Source organism: Microcebus murinus, chromosome 2, assembly GCF_040939455.1.
Source record: "Microcebus murinus isolate Inina chromosome 2, M.murinus_Inina_mat1.0, whole genome shotgun sequence".
NCBI lineage: Eukaryota > Metazoa > Chordata > Mammalia > Primates > Cheirogaleidae > Microcebus > Microcebus murinus.
Window position 1 is genome coordinate 9,905,948 of NC_134105.1, and position 18,436 is coordinate 9,924,383.

Consider the following 18,436-nt stretch of genomic DNA (forward strand, 5'->3'; position numbering starts at 1 on the left):
TCAGGGAGAGAGGATCTCCCACCAGGTCTCATGATGTCCTCATGCGTAAGCAGGATCCCGTGGCCCAGTGATTTTCACCCTGGCCCTGGTCCCCTCCTGGGCCGAGCCCCAGCTGATAAAGTGGGGTCCCGGGCGTGGCTCCTCGGGGAGTCCACAGCGCCTCAGGCATCCCCCACAGGGCCTCTCCTGGCTGGGTGGTAGCAGGTGGACCAGCTCTGTGCGTGTTGGGGGCTGGGGTCCTCCCGAGTCCCTCTGCACCCCCTGCCCAGGGGCCCGAGGTCACGCCTTTCCCAGCAGAGACCAGGCCAAGTTCATCCTGGTGAATCCACGACTTTAATGTCTTCAGAGAACCTTGGGGAACTGGGAGGGGGACGAGGAGGTGAGTGGGCTCCCTGAATGGGGTGCCTGGGCACCAAGGGAGCAGGCTCGGGGAGTGGGGGACAGACACTGGGAGAGACAGACGTCGTCGTGAGGAGCCGAGGAGTGCGGCTTAGCTACCAGACGTGAAGTGGCTACCCCCCCTTTGACGGGGGCAGATATACAGGGGGTGGGGGAGGGTCAAGGCCCCACTCCAAGTGTCCGCTCCCCTGTGGCCGGCTGCCCTGGTGTCTGCGGAGAGTCCTCGAGCTCCCTGCAGGCAGACACCCCGCTGGGGAAGGCGCCCACCTGAGCCAAGTGACCAAGGGAGGGGGGCTTTGGCCCCCACTGCTGGAGGCAGGTCCACCGAGGCACAGAGTGGTCCACAGGAGTGCCGGCTCCCCGCCCACCCTCAGTCTGCCCCGACGGGTCAAGAGAGGCCCAGGTCGTGGGGACCCACGCAGCCCGCCTCAGTTGTAGAACACCTCGTCCTCCTCCCACAGGGAGCCGCTGTCCAGCGACGGCAGGGAGCCCGGCGGGCGGGCCCCCCCCTCGGGCCCCAGGGCCCCTGGCAGCCGCTGCCGGTGCTGCTGTGCTGGGCTGGGGGGCTGCGGGCCGGCGGCCGTGATGGGGGGCTCCTCGGGAGAGGGCCAGGCATCGGGGGAGGAGAGGGCCAGAAGGCTGTCGTCCTGTGAGGGGCCGCTGGGGAGGCTGTCCTGCAGGTGGATGCTCTCCAGGTCTGGAAAAGCAACGGGGTGGGGGAGGGACGGCGTCTGGATCCTGCTCCTCACCCTCTCTGGGTGTGAGAGGGAGGGCAAGGGGCGGAAGACCTGCCTCCAAATCCCAGTGTCACTGCTGAGCTGTGTGACCTTGGGCAAGTCACTGGGCCTCTCTGAACCCAGTTTCCCCCTTGAGACAGTAAGTGGAGTAGTTAGGAGTAAGCTAGGAGCCAGCCTGTGCACTCCGAGAACTGGGAAAACCAGGGCTCCTCCTGGGCCTCTGTCCCCTCCTGTCCCTCCCCTCCTGGTCAGAGGGAGGGTTAAACGCGATAGTGCACACGCAGGCTTCACCCGGGACCCAGGCTCCCTGGGGCCCTCAGTAGGAACCGGGTTCTGGAAAGGTGGTTGGTTGTGCCTGGTCGTAAGTTTCAGATCCTGGCTCTGACGTCTCTAGCTGTGCAATCGGGGCGAATTTCTGAACCTCTCAGTGCCTCGGTTTCCTTATTTGTAAAATGGGGACCTCAGGTCCTACTTCCTAGGGCTGTCGTGAGGACTTCGTGCACAGCCCTTAGCGCAAGGAGCACTTAATTCACATTATCCACTGTGAGTATTCGCCCCTTCATGCTCGCGGCAGGGCAAGGACGACTGGTCCCGTTTTACAGATAAAGAAACTAAGGCAGGAAGGGCCTTGCCTGAGGTCACACCGCATTTGGTGGCACAGCAGGCACCCGGCCTCAGCTCTGCCCCAGCCACCCCCTGGTACCCGCGGGGCCGTACCCTGGAGCTGGACGGCGTCCCGGGGGCTGCTCCCGAGCTGCAGCTCCTCGTCGTCCAGCGAGGACCAGGCGCTCAGCGTGGCCTCCGTGATGGCAAACTGCTCAGCAACCCCTGCGGGGACGGCAAGACCCGGCTCCGTGGGGCACGGGTCGGGGGGCTCAGTGCCAGCACGGGCTGGCACCGGGACAGGCTGGACAGAGGCCCCTGCTCTGGGCTGCCCATCCGTGCCCGGTGACCAAGAGCGCCCACTAAATGCCCCGTCCACACCATGCCATTATTTCCCTGCCAGACGACGCCCACATGGTGACCCGGGTCCCCTGAGGACCCAGCTTCGCCCCTGCAGGGCCCCGGCACTGACCTGCCGCAAAGCGGGCCTCGCGCAGCTCGTCCGGGAGGCAGCAGTAATGCTCGTCCTCGGCCGGGGACAGCTCCCAGCCCGACCGCTGGGCACTCCAGCCCTTCCACTCGATGAGGTGGGCCACGCGGCCTCGGGCCATGGCCGTGGGCTTCGTGATGTGGTCCTTGATGCTCTGCACCACGCCTGGGGGCACGGAGGGCAGTGGGCGACCGCCCTGGCACAGGCCCTGCACCCCCCAATGCCTGTACCTGCCCGATGCCTGTACCTGCCCGATGCCCCCGTGCAGCCAGCACCTCGTCCCCACCCCGTGCCCCGTGCCCCCAAGCTCTATGGCCCCCATCATACTCCACGTCCCCTCCCACTGGCAGGCCCACTCCCTCCTAGTGTCCCTCTCCTGGTCAATGTTCCCGCCCACTGGGTGCTTCTCCCCAGACCGGCCACACCCCTCACTCCCTTTCTGACCAAGTTCAGACCCTTCTGCCCCCAGAGATCCACTCAAGGACCACCATGATCCCTCAGCCCTCCCCGCTATCCGTTAATTAGCGCTCCGTTAATTAGCATCCCCGGCAGGACCAGTCCCGCTGAGCATGAGTGAGGCCGGGGTGGGGGCAGCAGGCAGGGGAGGCTTCCTGGGAGAGGGGCCTGGCGTTGCGCTTGGAAGGTGGGTTGGGTTTGGACAGACGGAGGCGAGACTGGGCTGTCTCAGGGACCAGAAGAGGATGAGGCAGGAAGAGCCTGGTGTGAGTCCAGGCCCACCGGGAGGTGGGGGGACCTGGGGCAGCGCTAGGGCCGGGGCTGAGACAGCCAGGCCGAGGGCGCGGATGCCGGTACAGCAATTGGAGCCACCGCGGGGAAGCGAGCAGGAGGTGACGGGGAGAGCCCCATGGGGGAAGTGCACCCTGCTTAGAGGGTCAGGGGCCGTTGGAGGAGTGGACCTGTTGGGTGTGGACGGTGATGGAGAGGGGCAGTCAGGAATGACACAGCATCTCTATTACCCAAGGCCGAGGACACAGAGCTGGGTGTCACCAGGGTCCCTGAAGCCGTGATGTGAGGAATAAGATTTAAGAAAGTTGGGTCTGAACAAGGGAAACCAGAGCTGAGAAAATGGGAAAGATGGGGGTGAGGGAGAAGGGGAGACCCCCCAGTTGAAGAGTGTTGGCATCAGAGACGGTGTGTGGAGGACGTGGTGGTGTCACCGCAGGTGAGGGGACAGCAGGTGTTTCAGGGTGGGAAACAGCACAGGCCCACGTGGGCAGGCAGGGCCACAGGGGCTCTCTCTGGAGCCCTGCAGGGTGTTGGGGGGAGCCGGAGGGGCAGAGAGGCTAGCAGTCTGAGAACACCAGCCCGAAGGCCGGGTGGGGGCCACCTGAGGCAGATGCCATAGTAGCCGCCCAGATCCCCTCTCCTGGCCAGCGTGCCCATGCCTGGCTGCTCAGGTGTCGCTGCTGTGGGCTCACACCTGCGCCCTGCTCCAGAGACCTGCCCTGAGCTAATGGCAGCGGCCCAGTCCACCCCTAGGGACGGCCAGGGACTGACCAGTGGGGGACATGAGTCCAGACATCTTGCCTTCAAGTGCCATCAGTTCTGTGGTGCCGGTCACACTCCCAAGGGGTCAGGCTGGGAAAGGCTAGACTCCTGCCGCCACGTCTTTGTGGGCCCCCTGCCCGGCCCCTGCTTCCCTGGCTCCCTGTGGGTTTCTCCTGAGAGCCCCTCCCCGAATCAATTCCCATCTCAGCCCCTGCGTCCAGGGAACCCGACTTAAGGTGACGTGGCTGGCAGAGAGGCAGGGAGACCAGAGTGACACTCTGGCCCACCCCCTCAGAACTGCTTGAGAACCCAGCAGTGCAACCCATGGGGCAGGAACCCCAAGTCACTGGTCCCTGCAGTGACCCGCAGAGCCCCGCATGGAGCCTGGCATTTAGGAACAGGCTGCAGTCCTCCCAGCTGCAGCTCAGCCTTGCTCTCCCCACGGCTAGTGTGTGTGGGGCGATGGGGGGATGCAAGGGACCCGTGCAAACTCCAAGGGCACGAGAGGGGCAGCTGGAACCTACCCACGAGGGACGAGGTGGCCAGGGCTGCCACGTTGTAGTTGCTGGAGCAGGATCTGGAGTTGGACAGGTAGCCGTTGGTGGTCTGGAAGCACCTCTAGAGGAAGGGGGAGGGGAGAGCAGGGTGGGGCAGACCACCAGATGCCATCTCCCCGCAGGACCACTCCCTCTGGGCAGGGACAGGGCAGGCAAAGCCAGGCAGATACCTCCAACTCCCACAGCCCCGCCCCCACCACGGTTGTCCTCGGACCCCCTCCCCCAGGGCTGGCAGGACGGTGTGCCTGGGCTGGGCACAGCAGAGGGAGGGGCAATGGTGTCAGCTGGGGCGGGCCAGACTGGGGGACAGGAAAACGGGCTGACCTGCCAAGGATCCCAACAGAAATCCATCTGTTTGTCCTGAAACAAGAGGGGAAGAGGCTCAGGCAGGGCCCTACTATGCCCGCAGATGACACGAGTCCTGGAGCCCGGGGAGGGGGATCAGCCCACTGGTGCTCCATGAGGTCGGGGTCTGCCCGACCAGGGTCAGGGGTCATGTGCTGGCGTCCCTGGCTTGCAGAGACAGGAGGGGGCGGTGGTGGCGCTTGGGAGGAGGGGCGGCAGGTGCAGCTTTTAGAGCAGACTTGGGTTTGGGTTTTCGCTTTGCCATTTCCTAGCTGGGCATCCTTAGACTGGCCTTAACAGCTCAGGACACCAGTGTCTTCCTCTGTCAGATGGTGACAATGCCGTTTACCTTGCGGGTTGTGGCGAAACATAAAAGACTTAAAGTAGGCAAAGTGCTTAGCAGGTGGTGTGTGCTGGGCGGGGAGGTAATTATATCAACTGCTAGGTTCACGCCACGGCCCCTGGGGCAAGGTTAGAAATTATGCACCAGGATTTGGGGCCCCTGGCAACATCTTCCTATCCTGTCTGGACTGAGAATTCCATTCCTTTTATTCGTGAGCCTGCTAAGGAGTCTGGGCTGGTAGTGGAACGTGTGGCCTGCTAGGCTGAGCTAATTTGGACAGGAGGACCTTCGGGGCGGACGGTCTTTTCTAAGCAAGCCTGGTCCGATCCCTGGATGCTCCGTCCTATCCGGACCCTCATCCTGCCCAATGCAAACCTCACTGGCCCTGATCCCACGGGGAGAGGCCGGGTTTGGCAGGGAAGGAGGAGACTGGAATGGTGTCTGTTCCCTGTGAAGAGCTGTGGGGGACAGGCGGGCACCGGGCACAGCAGGAGCAGGGATGAGGACCTGTTACCTTGCCAGTGACATGGTCTGGAGCAATGGACGGTGGGTGGCCGGAGGGCAGGTCTGGGTTCAGGGCGTCCATGCCCCGGGGCATGGGGACGTCCTTGTGGGCACTTGTGAACAGATCTGGAAGGAAATAAGATGACAGGAGGAGCTTAGAAGAGCCTGGCTCTCTCCTGCTTACACAGTGTGCTCAAGCCGGCCCCCCTCGGTGGCAGGAATTAGTGACTGGCCCCATCTTCTTTGTCCCCCATTTCCACTAATCCTAGCGCCGCAGTGCAGCAGTTCTCGAACTCCTGGAGACCTCGATCCACGCCTCCTCCGACTCTCCCACTAGCGTCTCACGTCCCTCCCGGCTTGCCTTCCGGCCCAGCTGTCCCCGCCTGTCCTCTGTGCTCTGCCGGCAGACGCCCTGGCCTCTGACCCTCCTGCTCTGTGCCCGGATGAGGAGCTGAATGTGGCTGGAGAAGATCACTGGCCTCGTCTGAAACTGGTGATCACCGGTCGCGGTCAGTCGTGCACGGCACTGCCCCGAATCCTACTTCTCCATTTCCTGCGGACTGCACTGGTCCTTCCCTCTCGGACCTCAACGCTGCCCCACTGGCCCCGCCAGGGGCCTCCCCCATCCCTCACTGGGCCCAGAAGCCTTGGGAAGGCGTCGCCTGGATCTTTCCACCCCAAATCGCCACCCTGCTCGACCTTTGCCCACGTCACCTCCTTTCCCTCCTGTAACAAAGGAAGAGCCGTCCCTGCTCCATCCAGGGGCCGGACCACCCTGCCCTCCACCCCGGGCTCTGCTCTCTCCCTTGTCCCCTGGGTTCCCTCTCAACTCCGGCAGCCTGGAGTCTGTCCGTCAGGATCGCATGTGCCACGAGGCCTCTTCTGCTCAGGGGCCCTCTCCTGCGTCCTCTCTCCCTGTCCTCAGCAAGTCCCCAAACCACGGGGTCACCACCAGCAGCCAAGCAGCCCAAGTATCTCCCGACTTTTAAAAACCTTCTGGCCACTGCTTCCCTCCAGCGACTTGCCTGTTCCTCTACACCCCTCACGGCCAGACCTACAGACGGTTGCCCACGACCTCTGTGTCCTCCTCTCCCACTTTCTCCTCCGCCCACCCAGGCAGGCTTTCCCCGCAACCCTCGCCAAGCTGCCAGGAACCGGCGTGCAGCCAAGGCGAGTGGGGACAGCTCTAGCCTCCTCTCCCTGGACTCTCTGCAGCCCAGGACCCTGCCCAGCCTGCCACCCTCTCCTCCCGGCCCCTGCTGCCTCTCTGGCTGCTGCCAGGGTCCCCTCCTGGCTTCTACTGGCTCACCTGCCCGCTGGCCTGCGCCATGCCTCTGTCCCGGCCCCTCTGCACTGTCTCCGCCCAGGTCTCCCGGGCACACACCCCCCTCCCCACCCCGCCCTGACTTTTCACTTGAGCTCGAGACTGCATTTCCAACTCTCCACACGGATGCCCAGTGGCATCTCAAGCAAACATGGGCAAAACAGAACCCTCCAAACCCATGTCCCTCTTGCCCCCTTTGCCCAATTTTAGAAAATGGTGTAAGTGTCCACCCTGCTGCACCAGCTACAACTCTAGGAGTCTCCCTGGTGCTGTCCCGTGGGCCGACTCTGACGTCCATGACGTCCACTGCAGATCTGTCCCCTCCACCCCGCCATGCCCCACCCCTGCCCACTCTCCCTGGGCAGCACAGCCTGTGTGCTCTACTCTCTGCCCAGCGGCACAGGGACTTCACACTCCAGGCCAGACTGTCGCTGGGGGTCAGGGAGCAGCACGGGGCTCCACCTAATTCCTTCCTCCTGGTTTGTGCCCCACCCCGGCACCCATGTGCTTTGCTTACAATAGGCAGCACCTGTGGCTCTGTCCACACGGGCCACCGAGCTGAAAACACCTGAGAATCTCTATTGGGCCCACCTGGAGCAGCCCAATGACCAGCAGGTGCAGGACCCCAGCTCCTTTGGGATCAGGAAATTCAGCTGTGCTGACACTCCAGTGTCCCCCCTCCCTCCCCAGGATCAGGCGAGGACTGGGCCTGAGACCACACCCGTGCATCTCTGGTCTCCTCTGACCAGCTCACCCTGTCCCTTACTGGTTTCCTCTGGAAGATTCCCTTCATAGCAGCTGTGCCCAAACCCTCATTTCAGGGTCTGCGTCTGAGGGACTGATCCAGAGAGGACTGGGTAAGGATCTGGAGCCAGACTGTGGGTTCAAACCCCAGCCCTGCCCTTTACCACCTACGGGCCCTTGAGCGAGTGCCTTCATCGCGCCAAGCCTCCATTTCCTCGTCTGTAAAATGGGCAGCCGAGGGAGGCTGTTCCTGATCTTCCGGATCCAAGACTGAGAACCAAGAGGCACTGACGGCGCCGAGTTTGCAGCCAGCCACTGTGGACGGGGTGGAGGGAGCAGACCCCTCTCCGAGGCAGAGGCCCTGCTCCCCCAGCCGTCAGCCGCACCCCTGCCCCCGACTGCCCGGCTCTCCCCACACACCGAATGAGCCTGTTCCTGGAGAACCACGTGCAGAACTCCGCTGCCCGTGAAGGGGAGGTCTTACTATGACAGATGAAGGCATGGCCAGTGAGGGACCGCGGGTGGGGTGGGCAGGGAGGCAGCTGGCCCTCCTACCTCTGCCATACAAGGACTGGGAGTTTTTCTTCAAGGGTCAAGTGGACGAGGAGGAAGGGGCCATGTTTGGGTCTTGCTGGCACCCCCTAAGGGGGCTGCTTGCAGAGCAAGGGGTCCCCAGCCCCAAGAAGCTGCAGGGTGGAACGCTTTAGGAGAAGAGGGGAGTAGGGCGGGGAATGGAAGAGGTCAAGACAGGTCAGATCCCCCAGATCAGGGGCTCTGTAGTTGTGAGGCCCCCAAATGGCTCCCCAGAGAACTCACATGCTAACCTGGGAGACCCGTAGCCCCCAACAGCCCACCTCATGCCACCACACTCCCCTCTCTCACTCCTCACTCCACTCTGACCAGCTGATCACTCTCCTGGGCTTCCTCAGACACGCCCAGCACACCCCTGCCTCAGGGCCTTTGCACTGGCTGTTCCCGACCTCCATCTGGCTCCACTCAGGCCTCTTCTCAAGTGCTGTGACCTCAGCCAGGCCTCCCCCAACCATCTGACTCGCTGCGACACCTGAGCCCACCTCCCTCCCTCACCGTGCTTTGGGCCACAGCACCCGTCACTCTCCTCATCGCGTCCCTCTCCTCGTGTGTTGTCTCTCACTAGGACGCTCGCTCTATGCGGGTTGGGACCTCGTGTGTTTAATTCACCATGACAGGCCGGGCGCGGTGGCTCACGCCTGTAATCCCAGCACTCTGGGAGGCTGAGGCAGGCGGATCACTCAAGGTCAGGAGTTCAAAACCAGGCCTGAGCAAGAACGAGACCCTGTCTCTACTATAAATAGAAAGAAATTAATTGGCCAACTAATATATATAGAAAAAATGAGCGGGCATGGTGGCGCATGCCTGTAGTCCCAGCTACTCGGGAGGCTGAGACAGAAGGATCGCTTGAGCCCAGGAGTCTGAGGTTGCTGTGAGCTAGGCTGATGCCACAGCACTCACTGTAGCCTGGGCAACAAAGTGAGACTCTGTCTCAAAACACACACACACACACACACACACACACACACAAATTCACCATGACAGCGCCAGCACCCGCCTGGCCCGGGGTGAGCGCTCACCACACATGTGCCGTAGGAACAAAGCACCGATATTTGGTGCCGGCCATGCAGGGGCCTCAGCGGCGAGCCGGGGCTGGCTGAGCGAGGCCACTGGAGCACCTGATAGAGTCCCGCATGCCAGGGGCCCCATGTCAGAGGAGAGAGGCACCCCAAGAGGGGAAAGGGGTGCACAGAGGGAAGCGCGGCCAGCCCTGGCTGGAAGGGAGAACCTGAGCACTGAACCGGATGCGAGAGTAACGTTTTCCTCCACGCTGGATGGGACTGAGTTCGCAGGAGAGACCAGAGTTCTGCCCAAAGGTTGTGAACAGGTGGACCAGTCAGGGAGGAAGGCAGGTGACCAGGTAGGAGGGGGGACGAACAGCCAGGACAGCCCGGGATCGTGTGGGCCCAACTGTGCTCATCTTCATTCCAAGTCCCCACTGTGTGGCCCTGAGCTAGTGCTGCCCCTCTCTGGGCTCCAGAGCTCCAACTCGACAAAGGCGATGTTCTCTACAAAGGCCGCTCCAAGGCAGGGTTCCAATGCGGGCTGCGCACTTCAGTGAGTCACGCGAGCCACTGATTAGGTCTTATCTTCACAAAACGAAATAGAAGGCTGGGTGTGGTGGCTCACGCCTGCAGTCCCAGCACTTTGGGAGGCCAATGCGGGAGGATTGCTTGAGGCTGGGAGTTCGAGACCAGCTTGGGCAACATAGCAAGACCCTGTCTCTACAAAAAGTAAAATAATAAATTAGCCAGGCATGGTGGCACATGCCTGCAGTCCCAGCTTCTCAGGAGGCTGAGGCAGGAGGATTGCTTGAGCCCAGGAGTTTGAGGTTGCTGTGAGCTAGGATCATGCCACTGCACTGTAGCCTGGGTGACAGAGTGAGACCCTGGAAAGAAAGAAGAAAGAAAGGAAAGAAAGAAAGAGAGAGAAAGACAGAGAGAGAGAGAAAGAAAGAGAGAGAGAGAGAGAGAGAGAAAGAAAGAAAGAAAGAAAGAAAGAAAGAAAGAAAGAAAGAAAGAAAGAAAGAAAGAAAGAAAGGCAGAAGGTGGGAGGGAGGGAAGGAAGGATGGAAGGAGGGAGGGAGGGAAGGAAGAATGGAAGGAGGGAGGGAAGGATGGAAGGAGGGAGGGAGGGAGGGAGGGAAGGATGGATGGAGGGAGGGAGGGAAGGAAGGAAGGATGGAAGGAGGGAGGGAGGGAAGGATGGATGGAGGGAGGGAGGGAAGGAAGGATGGAAGGAGGGAGGGAGGGAAGGAAGGAAGGATGGAAGGAGGGAGGGAGGGAAGGATGGATGGAGGGAGGGAGGGAAGGAAGGATGGAAGGAGGGAGGGAGGGAAGGAAGGAAGGATGGAAGGAGGGAGGGAGGGAAGGATGGATGGAGGGAGGGAGGGAAGGAAGGATGGAAGGAGGGAGGGAGGGAAGGATGGAAGGAGGCAGGGAGGGAAGGAAGGAAGGATGGAAGGAGGGAGGGAAGGAAGGAAGGATGGAAGGAGGGAGGGAGAGAAGGATGGAAGGAGGGAGGGAGGGAAGGAAGGAAGGATGGAAGGAGGGAGGGAGGGAAGGAAGGAAGGATGGAAGGAGGGAGGGAGGGAAGGAAGGAAGGATGGAAGGAGGGAGGGAGGTAAGGATGGAAGGAGGGAGGGAGGGAGGGAAGGATGGAAGGAGGGAGGGAGGGAGGGAAGGATGGAAGGAGGGAGGGAGGGAGGGAAGGAAGGATGGAAGGAGGGAGGGAGGGAAGGAAGGATGGAAGGAGGGAGGGAGGGAGGGAAGGACGGAAGGAGGGAGGGAGGGAGGGAAGGATGGAAGGAGGGAGGGAGGGAAGGAAGGAAGGATGGAAGGAGGGAGGGAGGGAGGGAGGGAGGGAAGGAGGGAGGGAAGGAAGGATGGAAGGAGGGAAGGAGGGAAGGAAGTATGGAAGGAGGGAGGGAGGGAGGGAAGGAAGGATGGAAGGAGGAAGGGAGGGAGGGAAGGAAGGAAGGAAGGAGAATTGAATAGAATGGAAAGTATCAGAGCCCACTGCAGAGCTGGGCAAGTTTTGTTTCACGAAGCTTTGTTTAAACTATGCAGACACCCGTGCACGTTCACACGTGTGCATGCACACATGCAAATGGTAAGAATTTTCTGTGTGTGTATTGGGCTATGATGCAAAATACATTTATTCTTACAGGCCCGGTCAAAAAAGTTTGAAAGTCGCCAATCTTAAGATTCTGGAAATTCTGCAGGTCGTGTGTCACCAAGGAGAGGGTGGCACTGGCTACAGGCTGCACCTGGGAACTTTCAGAGGTGCCGGAATATTTCTAGGGCCCACAGGTTGTCACCTGAAGCTGTTTTAAAACTCTCCAGCCAGCCGGGCGTGGTGGCTCACGCCTGTAATCCTAGCTCTCTGGGAGGCTGAGGCGGGAGGATTGATCAAGGTCAGGAGTTCAAAACCAGCCTGAGCAAGAGCGAGACCCCATCTCTACTTTAAATAGAAAGAAATTAATTGGCCAACTAAAATATATAGAAAAAAGTAGGCGGGCTGGTGGCGCATGCCTGTAGTCCCAGCTACTCGGGAGGCTGAGGCAGGAGGATTGCTTGAGCCCAGGAGTTTGAGGTTGCTCTGAGCTAAGCTGATGCCGTGGCACTCTAGCCCAGGCAACAAGAGTGAGATTCTGTCTCAAAAAAAGAAAAAAACAACTCTCCAGCCGTAGACCAGGGAGTGAGGTTGGCCTCGAGGAGGCTGGTGGTGAGGTCAGAGTCTGGAGAAGACGTGACTTGAACAAGGTCATTCGTCGAGGGGTGGTGGGCTTGGAGGACTCCTGGCTCCCACCCCTCCCCAGCCTGCCTGCCTCCCACCTCAGTTGGCCTGCAGGTGCCTCCACCAAAGCCCCAAAGCCGCCTGCTCCCCCTGAGGACTTTGGCCCCGTGATGTCACAGGCTGGTTGCCATGGAGACGTCAGGTAATGAACCAGCCCCGGGTGAAATTACAGGCTGTTCTTCGCCCAGCTGGGACCGGTGGCCACGTCACCACCAGCAACTGGAAAAACACAGAGTTTCGTGTGGGGTGGGGGCTGGGGGGCAGCCCGAGGGGACCACTGGCCCCTGCTCTCGTGGCTGCCTCCCTCTCCCACGGGAGCTGTCGGGGCACCCCCTCTCTTCCCCAGGCCACACCCTGCTGGCCTGAGCCCCTTCCTCAGATCTGCTCCCTCCTCCACTTCCTCTGTCCATGGGAGTGACAGGCCTCTGGCTGCCATGGCAACCGGGAGAGGGCCTTGTTGATCATTCAAGGAGAGGGGTATCATCCAGATGTCTCCTCCATCCCTCTGCCTTCAACCAGAGCTTCTCCTCTGCTTACCACAGATGTGTCCTGCCTTCCTATGCCAGTTCCTCGTCAATCTGCTTTAGAGCCTAGCCACCCAGACGGTTCCTCCTGAAGTCTAACCCAAACCCCTCTTGCTGCGAAGCTCTCACACCAGTCTTCTGAGCTCGTTCCTTGGGTGAGTCTGCAGCGCAACCCCTCAGGCTCCTGCTACTTGCTTCAGTGTCATCCAGCCCCTTTAGCTGTTCTGTGGGGCTCCCTGTCCCAGCCCATTAGTCACCGTGGTTGCCATCTCCCTGGAGTGTTGCCATCTCCCCCTGGAGTGTCTCGCAGGGCTCCACAGCCCGGGAGGGCAGAGAGGCTATGTTTAACCCTGCTCCTTCCCAGCGGCCAGAGAGGGGAAACCTCTGGGAACCACAGGGTCACGGAGCAGACCCTGGGCCCAGGCCCCCGTGATGCGCCTCCCTGGCCAGCCGCGGGCGTCTCCTCTCAGCTGCTCGGGGCGCCTGGGGCAGATGCATGATGCGGTCCCCCAGCCCGCCACTGCCCCGGCGCGCTCTGCCCCAGGCTCTGTGCTTGGCTCTGAAGAGAGTGTCCAGGGTGTCCCTCTCACAGGCCCTGCCCTGGGTTTACCTCCCAGCCTCTCCCTGCCGGCTCTGGCTGTGGGCTCGCAGATTCTCATCTGCGACATAACGCCCCTCCAGTAAGGGGATGGGCTGACGTGCTCCATAAGCCGCTCCACGCCTCGGCCCTCAGTTTCTCTTTCTGGACAATGGGACAGATCTCGGTCAGCCACTCCTCTGGTCCTGTCCCCAGGGCTGGAGCATGCCTTGGGGGCTCTGCAGAGGGAGGCCATTGAGGATGAGTCCTTGGCCTCTCTACCTGGTGAGTCACAGCCATGGGAACAGGCCACAGCTTGGCAGAGGCCAAGCCTTGAGTGGACTAAGTGTCCCCTGCTTCCAGGACATTTGTTTACAGGTCACCGGGGCCATGATGGTAGCTTCATCAGTGGGTTGGTGCAGCTCAGAGGTGCCCAGGGGAGTCCCTTTCCATCCCAAGCAAGGACGGAGACAGACGGCAGGCTCCTCTGCAGGACTTCCACACACCCCAGCTCCTTTCCACTTCCTCTGACATCTCTGGCCTCACCTCCTCCGGGCAGCCTTCCCAGATTGGTCTCTGCCATATCAGGCAACTCCCTCACCAGCTGCCCCAGTGGGCAAGGTCTGGCCTGCAGTGATTGCTGCCAGTTTACTGAACACCTACTACATGTCAGGTATTATCCTCGGCCTTTTCACCCATGATCCCTCATTCGACACTCACAGTGACCCTATGAAGCAGGTACTATCATGCCCACTTTACGGATGAGGCTACTGAGGCTCAGAGAGGCTAAGTCCCTTATACAAGGTTCAAACCTAGACCAGTGAGAACCTCCAAAGTGTGTGCTCTGACCTCTAACCAGGCCAATCTCCAGAGAGGGTCCTCAGGTCACTATTCCAAGTGTGTGTGTCCTGCCTGCCCCACCAGGCCACTCCCAGGGTAAAGCCATAGCTATCTCATCAGACTGTGACCTCCTCAACAACGGCAGGGTCCCAGCTGCCCTCTCCTCAGTCTCCCCAGTGCCTGAGGACGACTGCTCACCGTCAAGGCTTCGGCCCCGGCAAGACAGGACTTGGGTACTGGGGGTACGGTGGGTGGCTCTGGTCAGCCCCTAGAGTTTGTGCCTTCTCCCAGACAAGGTCAGATGTCTGACCTTCCAGAAGAAGATCCCCCGTCTCTAATTTCTGCTCTCACAACCCCCCAGCTCCCAGTGTGCTGGAGACCCCCCAGGGTGGGGCCAGGAGGCTGATGGGTTGGTGTGGGGGAGAGAGCTGGGGGAGGGGACAGGCAGAGGGGTCACAGCACCAAGGGCATGGAGGGGGCCCTGACACCCTGGAGACCCTGGCGCTGGAGAGAAGGGGGGCAGGTATTAACCCCCTCTTCGTTCCACACAGACCACAGCTGGTGGCAGCGGCAGAGCCCCAGGCCCCAACCAAACATGAACCATCTGAGTTATTCCAGAAGGTTTTATTTTTGAAGCATTGGCCACGCCCTCAGTGCCTCTCTCTATGTGGGGACGTGAGGACACAGAGGACACGGGTTACATGGACCCGCATCCGTGTCCTGCCTCTCCATGCCTGGTTGTGTGGCCTGGGGTACGACCCTCCCGTCTCTGAGCCCCACGTCCCCCCTCCAGGGGTTGAAGGAGAACTAACTAGGTCAGGGGAGCCAAGGCGCAGCCTGGCTCGGGATAAGCGCTCAAAACAAATGGTGGCTTAAAAATAGATAATGAACACAAAATAGCTCCTGGAAACAGCGTTTGTTGCCTTAATTTGGTCCCGGTCACTTTCCCGATGTCCTCTGCACCCCAAGTGCCCGCCGCTCGCTCCTTTTGCCCCACGTGGGGCAGGGCGTGAAGCCTCTGTGGCTCCCCTTTCCCAGCCAGGAAGGTCTACGTTAGCTGTCGGCAGATAGGTGACAATACAAATTAAAAATGAGAGTAACAGCTGACACTCACGCACGCTTACTAGGCGTCAGGTACTCTCTGAGTGTTTTACATGAATTCAGCCACTTAATCGCCCCCGGAAACCCTATGACATTGCTACTGTTCTGATTCCATTTTAGCGATGAGAACTGAGACACACGCACACCAGGTCCCGTAACTGGCGGAGGTCCCAGAGCTGGTGAATGGTGGAGTAGGGAGGCTGGGATGGGCCGGCTCTGCCAGGTGTGGCCTGAGTCTGGGGTTAGGGGTTTGGTGGGTGGCCCCAGCTGGGTGCAGGCTCCGGGCTCAGAGTGAGGCTCACAATCCCCGGCCTCAGCTTCAGGCCGTGTACCTGGCCCAGGGACGCACTTGGCACGTGGGGGCTATCATTAGCGATTGCCGCAGGTGTGGGGACCAGGTGCAGCCCCAGCAGGGTAGGAGGAGCCCAGGCAACAGGGCTGAGGGCTAGCTCTGTGCTGAGACTAAGGACACGGGCTCTGGAGTCTGTGTGCCAGGGTTTAATCTTGGCTTTGCAATTTCCTAAGCTATGTGGCCCTGGGCAAGCCACTCAACGGCCCTGTGCCTCAGTTTCCCCATTTATAAAGTGAGTATTATGTTAAGTGAGTATTATGTAAATATCCCAAATTAGATTTTTGTGCCTAAAACTTTCAGACTAGAACCTGGTAAGCTGTAAGCACTCAGAGAGTGAGTACTAGTGACAAGTGGAGGGGTGGGTGGTTCCGTGGTTCGGCCACGGAACGTGGTTTCTGGGACAATGGGTATCCTCTGCCCGTGTGGTCCCCCACACCTCCTTTTACCTATATCCAACATTCCTGGGTGCATGTTGAGACTCTCAGTGGCCCCATCTGCTCAGGAGAGGGACAAGTTTGGGAGACACAACTAGAACTGGGGGTGGCACTCAGGAAGCCCAGCTGCAGAAGGAAGGGTCGGGAGAATGTGTCTTGGCCGGTGTGACCTCACACAGCCCCGGCAGAGGGTGCTGTGGAGGGGCACCAGGTTCGGGGTCAGAGCACCTGGGCCTCAGCCCCACAGGGTGACTTTAGTGGGCGTGTCTTCCTCTCTGGCCTCTGTCCTGTGCTCAGTGGGTCCTCAGCTCACAGGCCAGTCCATCTGGGGCTGGGTCCCCACAGTACCCATCAGGGGGTGGCCAAGTGATAAGGAAGGGGCACAGTGACTGAGGAAACGTCCAGATCCCCACACCTGCTGTACAAGTGCCTGGCACATGCACACAGCAGGTCTCATGTTCACATGAGCTCAGTGAGTGGATGAGTAAATCACCCTGTTCCTTCCCCTCCCCCACCCACGATCCCACTCCTGACACCTTCCAGAGGCATCCTGAGCCCTTACCCGAATGCCCCACATGAACTAGTGAACAGAACCCTTTAGAGTCCAGAGGATGGGGGGAGGGGTGCATGCTCCTTCCTCTACACCCCCCAGGACAAGGTCCCCTCTGGGGCCAGCCCAGCTCCTCCCAAGGCCGGTTCATACCTACGTAAGCTACTGGGGGTGATGGATGTGGTGGTCCCCCAAGACCCTGGGGTTGGGGTCAGTGAGTTTGGCCTCAGTCTGTAGAGCCTGAGCCAAGGCCAAAGTCACCCCCACTTCCAGCATTGCCCCCGTGCCATTGTGGGGTGAAGAGACCAAGTGGGAGAACAGCCCAGTCTGACCTCTTGGCTACGATGTTGCTCAGCAGCCTGTTGGGAAGCTGGTGGCTGGAGGGCTCCCAAGACCAATCTGCCCATCCCCCAGCCCGAGTGCCCGACCCTGCATCCCCTACTCAGGACAGAAGAGGCCCAAGCCCACCCCAGGCCCCCAGGCAGGGGCAGGTCCCGCCAGCTCCCTGGGGACCATCTGAGGGAGAGCAGAGGGTGCCAGGTCAGAGACAGAGAAAGGCCCGGGGGTAACTGGGAGCATCAGCTGTCCTCTGTCCCTTCCTGTCCCCTGACCAGGGATGGGGGCGGGGATGAGGAGTTAGGGATAAAGGTGGGGGAAGGGGACCCTTCTTTATAACCTGTTCACCACCATTAACCTCAGAAAGGAGCCGGGGACAGGGGGGAAGCCAGCAGGTCTGTGTCTCGTGGGGGTGTGGGAGAGGGAGGGTCTACTGGCGCTCCGGGTGCCCCCGCCCCAAGTCCCCCAGAGCCTCCCCCGCATCCTGCACACGGCAGGGGTGTGTGGCTGCCGGAAGGAAGCGTGGCACGGGGACCCCGCTGCGTGGCACCTGCGGGGTGCGAGGCGGGGCGGGGATGCGGTGACCTCCACGCGCTCCCTCTCCGCGCTGCCCCCCCATCCCGCACCATCCCGTCCCCCTGGGGCACCGTGTCCCCCGGGGGTGCGGCCGGTCCGCGAAGGGCGGGTCGCCGCTCTCACCCCCCAGTCCCCCTGGAGCGGCGAGGGGACAGGTCGCGCGCGGGTCTCGGGCGCCCGACCCCACCCGCCCGCGGCCCCCTCACCTCGTGACACGCAGGAGCCCATCACGGGGCCGCGGGGCCGCGCCGCTGCGCCAGGGGTGCGCCGGGCCGCCGGGCGCTCATGTCTCCGCGGGCCGGGGCTGCGGGCGGCGGGCGCGGGGAAGGGGCGTGGGCGCGCTCGGCTCGGCTGGCTCGGCCTCCGCTCGCCGGGTCGTCCCCGCGCCGCTGCCGCGCGCCCCGCTCGCCCAGCGCCGCCGCCTCCCGCGCCGCGCCCGCTGCTGCCAGGGGCGGGCGACTCCGCGGGCGGGCGGGGCCGCGAGCGCGGCGCGGGAGGCGGGGGTGCACCTGTTGCCAAGGCCGGGCGGGGCGGCGGGGGGCCGTGGGTGACCCGGCTGAAGGTCAGGGAAGGGGACGGAGGGGGGCGGGGAGGTTCTGGCATTTGGGGCACAGCATAAACAACATTAACTTAACAGCGAGCACTGGGCTGTGCTCGATTAGGGTAATTCCGGTAGGCCCATTTTGCAGAGGAAGAAACTGAGGCTGCAGAAGTCAGAGGCCTCTAGCTGTAAAATCAGTGACTTTGACTGTCACGCCTCGTTTGGAGGACACTGGCCCAGGGGTAGGGGTGCAGAGGGTGGTGCTAGCGCACTGTGGCCACATTGCTGGAGGAGAGGTCTCTGGCAGTGGCTGTAGGGAGGGGTGAGACTGCTCTCAGGGCTTGTCTAGGGCATGGTGATCCGAGGCACAGGTCCTTTCCCCAAGCCTGGAGGGCCTCTCCCATCACGCACACTCACACGCTCACACACACATCTGTACACACGTGCCTCTCCACACACCCCAGTTCCTGGGGACGGCAACTAGAGGTCCCTTAGCAAGCCTTCCTGTGCACATAGCACTCAGCAGCCGAGGCACTCACTGTCACAGACTGCATCCTGCTCCGTCCCCATGTCCCCTTGCATCCTGGTTTACCATGAGGCCCAGCAGGGTTTGGAAGGGTTGGAGGCAGGGGCCTGGGTGGAACTGGAGGCCTCTGGCAGG

At 61.4% G+C, this 18,436-nt stretch overlaps 1 protein-coding gene across 1 annotated transcript; it reads right to left on the bottom strand.

Moving 5' to 3' along the window:
* Positions 1-9: 9 nt before the first annotated feature.
* Positions 10-17,536, bottom strand: FAM131C (family with sequence similarity 131 member C). The gene is made up of 7 exons (XM_012763068.3): positions 17,441-17,536; positions 5,498-5,613; positions 4,620-4,655; positions 4,263-4,356; positions 2,212-2,394; positions 1,854-1,964; positions 10-1,096 (listed from the first exon to the last, which is right to left on the bottom strand). The coding sequence occupies exons 1-7, from the start codon at positions 17,460-17,462 to the stop codon at positions 828-830; spliced, it is 831 nt and encodes a 276-aa protein (XP_012618522.1). The 5' UTR covers positions 17,463-17,536; the 3' UTR covers positions 10-827.
* Positions 17,537-18,436: the final 900 nt, after the last annotated feature.

Bases quoted from the DNA above. Each gene is read 5' to 3' on its own strand.
- FAM131C (XM_012763068.3), bottom strand. From the start codon at position 17,462: ATGGGCTCCTGCGTGTCACGAG. The intron at 5,614-17,440 runs GTGAGGGGGCCG...ATTTCCTTCCAG, and splicing joins GGGCTCCTGCGTGTCACGAG to ATCTGTTCACAAGTGCCCAC. The intron at 1,965-2,211 runs GTCAGTGCCGGG...CCGTCCCCGCAG, and splicing joins CGAGGCCCGCTTTGCGGCAG to GGGTTGCTGAGCAGTTTGCC.